This window comes from Centroberyx affinis, unplaced genomic scaffold (assembly GCF_046629955.1).
Source record: "Centroberyx affinis isolate AG114_WGS23_722 - 3 ecotype Tasmania unplaced genomic scaffold, CSIRO-AGI_Caff_v1 ptg000559l_1, whole genome shotgun sequence".
NCBI classification, from domain to species: Eukaryota; Metazoa; Chordata; class Actinopteri; order Beryciformes; family Berycidae; genus Centroberyx; species Centroberyx affinis.
The window spans coordinates 33,548-45,930 of record NW_027279202.1 but is presented as its reverse complement, the minus strand read 5'-3'; the positions used below and the strand labels follow the sequence as shown (position 1 = coordinate 45,930).

Below are 12,383 nucleotides of genomic sequence, written 5' to 3'. Positions count from 1 at the left end.
TATAGGTTGGGACCCCAAACTTGAACCCTTAAATTACAGGCCTGTTTCTACTGGCTCCTCACATGCCAACAGTACCAGCAAATTTATATTAGTCCAGGTCAAAGAATACAAACCCCTGACTACCTAAACTCCATCTGCACTGGGTTCAAGTGAGCCAACCAAAATCTTATGTTCTAACACAGGAAATAGCTGTGGTGCAGGAGTCTACCATCAGATGCATCCTGGTGGAACTTTTCCGAGGCAGAGATGAGACTCTGTACCGGCCGCAGAACCGCACCTTTGAGGAGGAGATGGTGCAGCACATCCACTTCCTGCTGCAGAAGGATGCGGCCAAGTACCAACGCAACAGAGTCTTCCTCCGAAACCTCGAACGCCTCACCGACCCCGAGCAGGAGGTTTGTTTTGATTTCATTTGGGGTTAAAACAAACCACATCACATTTTAAAAGGAACATGAATTCATTTCAAACTCACTTCACTGACATAACGCAACTCAATATCAGGAAGATGTCCCCAATATTTTGTACATTCAGTGTATAAATTCAGTGTATAAACTCACCCACTTTCTCCTCTCGCAGATCAAACTGAGCCTGGATCTGTCCTGGCCCCTAAAAGTCGTTCTGTGTCAGGCCATTCCTAACGTCTGGCTGAGCGATCAAGGGCTGATGGAGGATCCCCAGTTCGCCTTGCTGGCCTGCAGCTTCATAGCCACAGAGATCCTCAACCACCTCAAGCCCTCTGTGAGCTTCGCTGAAGGCACCAAGAGCGGAGATGAAACCCCGTTCAGCGTCAACATCCCCGTCCGGCGAGAGAAGGAGGAGACAGAGAGAGCCCAGACCCTGCTGGAGCTGCGTCTGCAGAAGGAGCGCAAGGAGAGCAGGGAGGAGTTCTGGGGCACAGAGCTGGAGGTGAGCCGCCATTCAAAGCAACATGTTTTCAAAGTCACAGTCTGCAGCACATGGTTAGTGTTAAACCTAAGGCATACACTGAATGGACAAAATATTAGGGACACTTGCTCTTTTCATGAAGTACGCTGATGAGGTGAATCCAGGTAAAAGCCATTATCCCTTATTGATTTCCCTCATTAAATCTATAGCAAGCACAAACTGACATGTGGATTGTGGGGCTGCAACTCAATATCAGGAAGATGTCCCTAATATTTCCTACATTCAGTGCAGTTTTACTGCAAAGCTAAAACTCCTTAACCATGGTACTGTGTAAACTGTAACTTTCCTGAAACACAGGCCATTTCCTACTGCTATGGCATGAACATGATGCTCAGAAACAATGCAAAAGGAAACATCAGTTTTGGCTTTTCATAGTTTCAGAGAAGAACAGCGCAACAGACTGTCCAGGTACAAATAAGATCTGACATTTTGTTTTACTCGACAGGTTTCTCCAGTGACAACAGAGCTGAAAGAGAAGAAGAAGAAGAAAAAGTGGGTCTCTTGGCTCTGTGGCCTCTTCAGGCGCAAGAGGACATAGACAGACTCACACACACATTGGACTGTTTTATTATTGTATTGTATTGTTGTATCCCAAACATCTCTCTCTGACCAACTGAGAAACCTCACAGGATGAGGAGCCGTGATTTGCCTCCATATAGTGCTTGGCTGTGGCATATCACCATATCACCAGTTGGATGGCTGTTTTGTGAATTTTGATAGATGACTTTTTTTGACCAACATGCAGAATAAGCCTGATTTGCTGATTCTGCTGATTGCTGGTGATATATCAGTACATTGTGTTTTAATCTTGTAATATTTTATTATTGTATATTTGTGTAATTGTTCACAAGATTGTAAACCTAGTGAACATTCTCAGTGAATATACTCCCACCTTAACATCAAGGTGATATGATGATTCTGATTTTTTATTATACTTCTTCACTTCAGAGCTTTATTTCTTTAAATAAAATGATTCCTGAATATCAGCTGTGCCTTCAACTTTTCTGTGATGTTTTGGTCAAATTGGACCGTTTTCATGTTTACTATGTAATAACTACCAGATTATTTATCATGTTTACAAAAGGCTTCATGATAGTTTCAGCATAGGGTTTTTAAACACAAAAACCCACTGTCACCATTCTGCTTGGGTTTAGAAAGTAAATAAGCCACATTCCATATATACATGAGTCTCTATCACTCAACTCTCTATGACCCAGAACTTTTATTTGCAATGCAATAACACCAAACCCTACTCCATACATATCGCAAATATCTGTGGTGACAAAGTTGTCTTGTCCCTCCTGTTAGTTTAAATACTTCAGAAAGTGTCCCGTTTACTCTAATTCTTGCATTTGGATGTTGATACATTATTTTTAACCATGCAATAAACTTTTCATGAAATCCAAATGCTTTGCACGTTTCAAATATAAATGACCCATTGAGCAATTTTACGTTGATTAGACGTTTAAAACACATTTACTTCTTGTGCTCAGATAATTATCTTGTAGGCTAGTCTACAGGACTTCTCTGGTGCATACTTTTGGTATTTACAGATGTTTATTCATTGTAATAATGTATTTACTGCTTGGTCTAAAATAGGTCTATACATAGCCGTAATGATCCTGGGCTATATGAGAGCTAAAGCATAGACGCGACGTTGAAATCACGTCTTTTGCTCAGTGGGTTTGTTGTTGTGCACACACCTCAATATATAATTATAGCCTATTATTGTTTTTTTTAAAAGGGACAAATTTGCTAATCACAGATGTAAAAAACAAGCATTTATTAAGAAGTGGGGACATCTTTTTTTGTTTACAGTCTAGGGGAAAACCACTGGAATTGTGTTTAAAGTGATGCACTGAGCAATGTGTGACATGTAATCAATATGTCGAATGTAACTTGGGATCACGTTAGCTAAGCTTATGTCCTTGTACTATCTTGTTAATATTTTCTTTTCCTACCACTTCAGTGCTGATGAATTATAGTGTACGGGTGTTTGACAAAACTTGATACAAAAAGTTATCAAAAGGTGACAAATTTCCTGCTTTTATTTTGAAGCCAACATTACCCTTTTCCGGTGTCATCCTTGCCTGTCTCTGGATAGCTTGACGCAGCTTTGTCAGAGGGAGTTGCACAACTGAACATGCCACTCAGCGGGCTGACTGGCTGTCATGAGAGATACTGATCCACATGATGAAGGAACTGCAGTGGAGATTTGGACTAAACTGACTAAACCAGCTGTTCTTCAAACATTTTCACACCAAGAACCCCAAAAATAGATCTACTGTAGACCACAGACCCCCCTCTTTTATTGTTACATATGAGTTGGTACAGAATTATATAACTGTCTGTACTGTAGCCTATGTGTGGTGACAGACACAGTGTGCAGAATGAAACCTTTAATCAAACCACTCATCCTTAAACTCTCTCTCATTGGGAATTCGGCTATTCCTAATTTTGCTGCGGACCCCGTGGAACCCTTTCCAAGACCCCTGATGGTCCCCTGACCCCACTTTGGGACCCACCGGGCTAAACCCACAAGGAACTTGCTTGAATGGAATGAGAGTGAGTTTCCTATGATTTGAGAAATTCATGATGATGAATTTAGTGAGTGAACAAGACAATGAGTCCATAAGAAGTCTATGGTAAAGACATGCTATATATTGTGTTCTATTTTGCTTTGTGTGTGATTAAATAATTGCAATTTTCTATTGTTCAATTATTTTTTTAAAGCTCATTTGAATTGAATTGATATTGTTTGTAAACCTGCATCTAATAATGTTGTTTTATGTCCCTGTTGTAATCTTGTCTGTCTCATTTCCATTTTTTATTCTTAATGTCTTTGTTTCCTTTTTTATCTACTCTTTTACTATATTTATGATAGATTTACTTATCTATTTATTTATACTATTTGTTCTGTAAATCACTTTGTGTAATACAAATAAAGTTTATTGTTATTACTATCATTATTATTATTTTTAGTAGTAGTAGTAGTATTATCACCATCATTATTATTATCATCATTGTATTATTATTAGTATTATTATCTCATTCCAGAGTGCTCAGCCACACCACGGCCTACAGCTATGCGGGTTCACATGACACTTCAGTCTTGTACCAAAGATTCTTGTACAATAAACTCTTTTATTTCAAAAGCTATAAAAATGACTGGGCATGTATTGGAGCGGCAACAGAAAGCATCACATGAGGAAACTTCCACAGACAAAGACTGTCAACGTCAAATTGTCCTGTTTGTATTTGCAAAAAAGAAAGAATTGAGGAGAAGAAATGTAAACAGCAATAAAAGTTTGGCACTTGTATTAAATTTGTCTTAGTGTAGCTTATGTTAAATTTGAAATCGGTACAAAAACAAAAAAATAACACTATAGGCTCAGTAATGATCATAAAGGGTGAAAACAGCAATCAGACATTACTGGTTTATCTGAACAAGCAAGCAAGCAGTTTGAATCTAAACAGACTTCTTTCCTTCATTCGTCTCTAAATGAAACTCTTCTCTCCCGTGTGTTTTGGTCAGAGCGATGAGACAGCAGGGAGTCAAACGGAGGTGTAAAGGCCTGGCGGTCTGGATCAGCTGTACTGTCCAGACACCCCCACTGTCTTGCCGTCCCACTCCGAGGTGGACAGGCACTTGACGAAGAAATGTCCCAGGTCGTGTTTGGAGATGGCCCTTCCCTTCAGCATGTTCTCCGTCACCATGTAGCGCTCCGTCAGAGGGAGGTCGTCTGGAGAGAGAGAGAGGGGGAGAGAGAGAGAGAGATGGAGAGAGAGGGGGGGGGGGGGAGAGAGGTTGGGAGGGGGGGAGAGAGAGGGAGAGAGAGAGGGAGGGAGAAAGAGAGAGAGATGGAGGGGGGTGAGAGAGAGAGGGAGGGAGAAAGAGAGAGATGGAGAGAGAGGGAGGGAGAAAGAGAGAGATGGAGAGAGAGGGAGAAAGAGAGAGAGATGGAGAAAGAGGGAGGGGGGAGAGAGAGAGGGAGGGAGAAAGAGAGAGATGGAGAGGGGGGAGAGAGAGATGGAGAGAGATGGAGAGAGATGGAGAGAGAGAAGGGAGAGAGAGAGATGGAGAGAGAGGGAAAGAGAGGGGGAGAGAGAGAGGGAGGAGAGAGAGAGGGAGAGAGATGGGGAGAGAGGGAGATGGAGAGAGAGAGAGGGAGAGACAGAGAGATGGAGAGAGAGAGAGAGAGAGAGAGAGAAAGAGAGAGGGAGAGGGGGTGAGATGGAGAGAGAGGGAGAGAGAGAGGGGGAGAGAGAGGGAGAGGAGGAGAGAGAGAGGGGGGAGAGAGAGAGATGAGAGAGAGAGAGAGAGATGGAGAGAGAGGGAGAAAGAGAGAGATGAGAGAGAGAGAGAGCGAGAGCGAGAGAGAGAGAGAGAGATGTGATTTTACTCTTTTTTTAAGGTTCCACAGCAGCTAGGCCTAACACTAGAGGTCATTGCTATCCTGCTATCTGTGGTTCACACACAGTCAGACAAAGACGTACCACAGACAATTCTCACATGAAGACAGTTAAGTAAGAAATAGTAAAACACAACATTTAAAATATGTTGCATCTATTTCTACATGTTCTCTAATGTTTAGAGCTAGACAGATTAGGAGTTTAGATGTGAAGGTTTTCATTTAAAACACCATCAAAAAGGGAAGAGTACACCAGCCAGTTAAGACATCAAGCCTAAAGAAAAAAGGACTTTAAAGCTGCTCTAGGCAACTTTGCATCTTGGCAGCTCCAAACAGCAGCCAGAGGTAACTGTTTGACAAAATTGTGAGTTAAATACCCAGAACATGACATCAGTAACGCTTACCAACCGGTAAAGCCGCTCTGTGACGCTTTATACCAAAAGGAAACCTAAGAGACGAGAGAGGAGAAGCGCTAACACTGGCTGAGTCCGGCTTTCTCTGATGCTGTTCAGGAGACAGATTGGATTTCACTCTGAAGTTTTGATTCATCATTTCCTCTGGGTGGAGAAGTGTCCAAACCCGACACCAGAATTTAATTTGGGCAAATAGCGTGAATCTACGACATCTCAATTAGTCGTGATGGGACTCTCTTCTCTATTGCAGCTCTGCTTTATTATTGGTAGACTCCCTGGTTACCTCTGCAGTCTCTTAAACTGGAATTTTAGGAAGTACAATCTGCGTTCTAATGACTCATTGCTTTTTACTGTACCACGCCCATCCACTGAGTTCAGAAAAATGGCATTCAGTTACTTTGCCCCTTGGTGCTGGAACCTCCTTCAGAAGGATGCCAAGTTAGATGCTCTTATTCCCATAGGTGACTTAAAAGGTCTGCTCCAATCAGTTAAGTCTGAAAGTTGCACATGTTTCAATAATCCTCATCCCTAGTTCTCCCCTTCTATTCTGTGTCTTTCTCCTGCTCTGTGTCTGTCTCTAAGCGGGAGTCATTTTACTACAATGGGTCACGCTAAATGGATATTGCATAATGTGATGCAGTTGTTGTACTTATGTTATTATGTTATTTATAGTTGTGTCTTCGTCTTGTTGCTCTTTGTCATTGTTGTGTATTGGCTGCTGCTTTTGACTTGCCCCAGGGCTCCCTTGAAAAATAGATTTTGATCTCAGTGGGACTCGCCTGGTTAAATAAAGGATAAATAAATAACTGCAACCTGAAATCCATTATTCATAAATATGGTTGATTTGATTTCCTGTTTTGTAAGCAAAGGCCTCAGTTCGGCCGATAACCAGTGCACTTTTACATCAAGTCATTTTCAAAGAAATGGTGTCAAATGGAGGATATCTCATGCTGGAATGAAAGTCTCCAGCTGGACCTGCTACTGACCAGCGATGTGAGGAGGCATGACCGCCACGTAGTCCAGACCGCACTCCTTCAGCACCGAGTACATCCTGTCGTGGTCCTCCGTCACAGCGAGCAGGCGGGGCGGGACTTTGGACCGGTCCCACAGCAGGAAGGCTGGGAAGGGGAGAAGAGGAAGAGAAGTGGAGTGGAGAGCAGGAGAAGAGAGGAGAAAAACAAACATTGGAGTACAGGAGTGGGAATATTGGAGAGGAGAGAGGGGGGAGAAATAAAGGATGAAATCGAGGGAGTGGGAAGAAAGGGAAGCGAGGGAAATGAGAAAGGAAGGGTTGAGGAGAGAAGGAGGGAGTGACAAGATGGAGGAGAGGAAAGAGGAGAGGAAAAGCCATATGAGGAGGAAAGGAGGAGGGGTGAAAAAAGAGAAAGGGGCAGAGGGAAGTAGAGGAATGCATGTTGTTTAAATTGACTTTTCTTCCTGTTCTCTCCTCTGGACAGATGCTTGTCAGTTAAATTACCTGTGTGTTTATTTTAAGACGCACAAGCAGCCGATAGTCAGAGGTCCAAGAGATTAAACAAAAGCACCGAGGCAAAAACTGCAAGTAGCTGCAAGTGAAATGTAAATGTATACGCAAATAATTCATACTTTTTGTTTTAATCTGCTTGGATTACCGGATGGGTGGGGCTTACCACATCAGGGCAAGTCTCTAGCGACAGAAAAGTAGATTTATCTGACTTTAAAATACTTTTCTCTTGATTGTCTAAACTTACTGATATTCAATGAAGTGTCTAATGTGGCAAATCCCACTCAAATCCCCCTCCATTTGGAACCTACTAGGCTAAAAAAAACTAGGTACTACTTCTAACTATTTTACCCAGATCTGCTACATAACACAGGCTGAATACCATCAATATTTTTTATGATGAGCCGTACCTGACATGCAGCCGACGACCTTGCGGATCCCACGAGTCTTCATGGCGTCCAGGATGTTCTTGGTGCCTTCGGACATCATGGTGGTCGGACCTGAGACAGACAGGACAGGAGCAGAGCTGGTGCTGATGGAGGTAAGCATTAAGATGATAGATATACAATCGTGTAACAAAATTCTGGACGGAAAGCCAATTAGATTTCACCATTGCCATGTCATACAGCAATTCAATATTTTACATTTTGATAATTTGCCAACACAAAACTGATCCATAAATGTCTATATAAGTTCAAACGAATGTTTAAAAATAACATATTGAATGGCTATGGGATGGATGATCGGAGAGGGGAACTGGCATAGCAAGACAGGATGTGTAGGTTGTTGTGATTTGTGTTGTTTTGTTTGTTTTATTCTGATTGTTTTGTTCTTGTTTTGTTTTGAATGTTTTATTTTTGTTTGATTTGATTGATTTGATCGAGTTGTGTATTGTGAACACTGGGGCGGAAAGTTGGAATATTTGTGTCTAACATTAAGTTAAAGATAAAATATAAAAATAGGGTGTAGGACTTGATAAGTATTCACTTCTTCCTACTCCTTTTCGGACATGAAATATTTATTTATGTTTACTGAGAGTTTGCTGTATGTTTGCTGTTAATTTTATTGGTTATTTTTGTTTTGTTTTTCTCACTTATATTTTTTTACTTTTTTAACATGTTCGAAATAAAATCGAATCTATCTAATCCAATCTATCTATCTATATAATGAGGCTCCTCAGGTTCTCAGTGACTCTGGTTAAAATACAGACTGAAGTTAGGGCTTAAAAACTACCAATTTTTCTAGATTTTATTCCAAGAAAGCTTCCATTCTGAGAAAAACTAGGATGAGGAACATCAACACAGATCCAGTATCCATCTGTCTTCTTCTATGCAGGATGGTCTAAGTAGGGCTGAATCTGTCCAGAATCTTGTGGTGTGTGTCCATCTTTAGTCAGATTTCTCGTTCATCACTGTGTTAAAGCGTCCTTTCTGTGCACCTACAGACAGTACCTCACCTCTATAGGAATTCATAACTGGTGAAGCACCAGAGCTGGCCTCTCTGTGGGCCATACAGTCAGCACCACCTTTTATTAACAGTTTATAATTTTTATTTCATTTTGAAAACCTAGCCTATGTTTTACTTCTAAAATGCTGTATCTGCAAAAAAAAAAAAGAGAATGATTCATTTGCTCAGCAAGAAGTCATTTGCCCATTTGCAAATACTGATATTGAGAACTGGAGAAAAATCCTGACTGACTGATCCTGAACTCCTTATGGAAATGTACATGATAAATAGAGAAATGTTCAACAGTGAAAAATCACTAGAAAGGCCAAGCTGCAGTCAATGTCTGTTTTGAATTTAAACATTTAAATATCGCTCCTTTTAAAACGTTCCTCCATGACTTTTCCTCAACCCACTCTGTACAAACCATGGTCTATTTATCCCATTCAATCGACTTCGCTTGTTGGCCTTCTCTTCGCCCCCAAAATCTATTAGCCTTTCCAGTGTTCACAGTCAAACAGGGTTAAGTATTGTTAAAGTCTGTGGCGACCTCTAGTGGAGATTACACAGAACCACACTGTTACAAACTGCAAGCCTTCCTGTGTAAGGTGAACATGGTCAGTTGTGTAACATAAGACGAACTTTATCAAAACCTTGCAGCAGCAAAGAAGAGTACAGTGTGTGTGTGTGTGTGTGTGTGTGTGTGTGTGTGCCTGTGTGTGTGCGTGTGTGTGTGCGCACTCTTAAAATAGAAAGTAGGCCCTATGTGTTCTGTATTTATTCTTTATTATTCCAGTTTTTCTTATGTATTTGGATTTGTGCTTTGTTCCTTCTATGTTTGGTGCCTTAAGTGTCTTGGTGCTCTATCTATCTATCTATCTATCTATCTATCTATCTATCTATCTATCTATCTATCTATCTATCTATCTATCTATCTATTTCTAAAGTAACACAAGATGCATTGCCCAAAACTAATGTACAATTGTTCGACACATCTGTATGTGTCTGGTTTGGGATAGGAGAGAGTGGCAGACAGACAGAAAGAGAGACATGTGTGTGTTTCTGCATCTACATCACACTCTCTCTTCATGTTTACTTGTTGTTTACTTTATGTTGACTTGTCAGTGTGTGTTAGCCTTACTGAGGTCGCTCCTGGTGCCCAGCACGATGATGACGGCGTCCTGGCCCTCCATGGTCTTCTTCACGTCCTCTTTATTCAGCACGTCTCCCACCACCACCCTGGACGCCTTGTGGTCGGCCGGCAGCCTGGCGGGGTCCCGCACCAGCACCGTGACGCTGTAACCTGCAGGGAGAGACAAGAAGAGGGAGAGATCAACAGGAGAAGAGACGCAACATCTACTAACATCATAGACCGTCCTCAGATACTCTCACACTGTTTTGTATCATCAGTCTGTGATGTTGAATGCATTCCAGGAGTTATTTTGTGATGGAGAGTTATAATTTACTTTTTTTAGTGAACCCACTTTCCTTCAACCTGCCTCATCTACTTCTACTTCAGTTAGTGATTTCCAACGTTTCCCAGAATGCCTTTCAACAATCCCCAGAGAACAGGTGTGAATGTGTCAGTTTGAATCCAAGGTGGGCACTTATACTGGCATATAAATAGCTTGAAAGTGTGCAAATTTGATATTTTTTTTATATTATTCCCTTTTCATTTATGCCCCTTTCAGTTGCAGTCTAATTCACTGTTAAAAGAGCTGCATTTCTAACTTCAGATGCACCTTAGAAGCTAGAAGCTCCTGTAACTCCGTCAAGAAGGTGAAATCTAAGTGAAGCCGCCCTTTCTGCACTGGGGAGATAGTGAGCAGCTCTCTGCTATCAGCTATCTGAGGCCCGGCCCGCTGTGACTCAGCACAGCTGACCGGTAACGTCTAACATGACTCGACAATTCTTTGGTCTCGTGGGGAAAAGAGAGCGAGGAAATGAAAATGCTGGCAAATCAAATATCAAATCAAATGACACACTGCATTTGCATAAGTGATTTGTGGGTCAAGCATATCAAAACTTAATATGAATGCATTTATTTCCAAAAGCAGCAGCAGGGGAACAAACAACACACATGTATCGGGCTACAAGCCTTCATCAGTGTGTCTACACTCACTGGTTTCTTATAGAACACAGTGCCTCATTTCCATCTGACGTTTTTTTGATGGATCAGCACCAAGTTAAACTGGTTGTGAGCGAGGACTTTGACACTTTACAGTTTAAAGTGCACCATTTAAAATACACCTTGCCTTGCCTCTATGAGAATCTATCAATTAGATCAATCAAATAATAGGAGGAACTGGAATTTGTGGAAATCTGGAACTTCTGAAATTGTTTTCTGAATAACCAAACCACAAACCCCTGAGCCTGATATGCAGAGGTCGTCTGAGGAAATGATTTTGCAATGTGGATCAGACCACTTCCACTTGTAATCCTCAACCGCTGTTTGGTTGAAGTTTACACAGGACTAAGAAAATTTTCAAAATCTGAAATTATTAATTATACTTTTATTGATTAAAACATCTGATCGTCTTGAACAAAGCTCCATAATCATACAATAACATACGTTGCAGCAAACGTTTGGACAACTTGACAGAGAGACCTAAACTTTGTTTTAATTTTATTATAAATGTATCATGTTCAGCTCTTGTCATTATAGCCTACACCTTCTGGTCTGCTCTATTTTGTCTCCTCTTTTGTATTTTGGTGTATTGTAGGCTAATCTGCTGTGATGAGCTTCTATTCTGTTCTATTCTATTCTACTGTACTCTAACCCAGTTTTCTCGGTGGACGCTCACCATGGATCATCAGATCCTGTGTATTGGTAAAGTTCTATTCTATTCCTGTAACATCCAAGCCAGGTTTACATGTAGGAGCTCAGATCCTGGGTTTTTATTCTGTTTTATGCTATTCCATTCTATTATGTTCTATTCTATTTCAGGGGTTCCCAATTCAGTTTCACGTCACTGTCATACATTTACGTAGGCTATTTTCTCATTGGACTAACTTCAAGTAAATGAAGTAACTGAAATGAACTCAAACTATTCCTCATTTTGCTGGGGACCTCCTGGAGCCCCATCAAGGACCCCTGGGTGTACCGCTAGTCTATTCTACTTTACTCTATCTGTTCAGTTCGATTCTATTTCTCGTACATCCATACCAGTTTTCTGTGTGGGCGCTCATCGATCATCAAATTCTGTGTATAGGTTGCTGTCTATTCTATTCTATTCTATTCTGTAGGCTATCTTACCTGCAGTCACGGCTTGCTGGAGGGTCACCTGCCCGGTCATTCCCGTGGCTCCAAATATCGCGACGTTTTTAATGGAGTCCGACATTTTCACTATTCTTTTCAGTAGGTGAACTTTTGGATTAAGCAACAACTTCGTACACTGCCGGTTAAAAACTGTAGCGAGTCCGAAACTTACTTTCGCTCTCATCAGATTTGACATTTGAAGAGACGCCCCTTTTTACGTAAGAAGAAGAGCGGCACTTCCGGGGGACGTCAGGCTCCTCCCGCCAGGGAGTTAAAGGAGCCGCGCTGCTATAACGGCTCGGTGGAATACTCAGTTCTGATTGGCCAGAAACATTCTGAGGACTGTTATTTCTGAATGGCAGCCCGCTGGTTCACATCTCATCACATCACTCCCAGTCCAGTCCAGTCTGTTGATTTCTAATCAAATC

At 41.4% G+C, this 12,383-nt stretch overlaps 1 protein-coding gene across 1 annotated transcript; it reads right to left on the bottom strand.

Annotated features, from left to right (window-relative positions):
• Positions 1 to 4,069: 4,069 nt before the first annotated feature.
• On the bottom strand, positions 4,070 to 12,141 carry blvrb (biliverdin reductase B). Its single transcript, XM_071518234.1, has 5 exons — positions 11,953 to 12,141; positions 9,838 to 9,999; positions 7,664 to 7,753; positions 6,757 to 6,888; positions 4,070 to 4,688 (listed from the first exon to the last, which is right to left on the bottom strand). Exons 1-5 carry the CDS (start codon positions 12,137 to 12,139, stop codon positions 4,534 to 4,536), a joined length of 726 nt encoding a protein of 241 aa, XP_071374335.1. The 5' UTR covers positions 12,140 to 12,141; the 3' UTR covers positions 4,070 to 4,533.
• Between the last annotated feature and the right edge of the window lie 242 nt (positions 12,142 to 12,383).

Bases quoted from the DNA above. Each gene is read 5' to 3' on its own strand.
- blvrb (XM_071518234.1), bottom strand. From the start codon at position 12,139: ATGAGAGCGAAAGTAAGTTTCGGACTCGCTACAGTTTTTAACCGGCAG. The intron at 7,754-9,837 runs GTAAGGCTAACA...TGTCTGTCTCAG, and splicing joins GGGCACCAGGAGCGACCTCA to GTCCGACCACCATGATGTCC. The intron at 4,689-6,756 runs GTCAGTAGCAGG...CTCTCTCTCCAG, and splicing joins CATGCCTCCTCACATCGCTG to ACGACCTCCCTCTGACGGAG.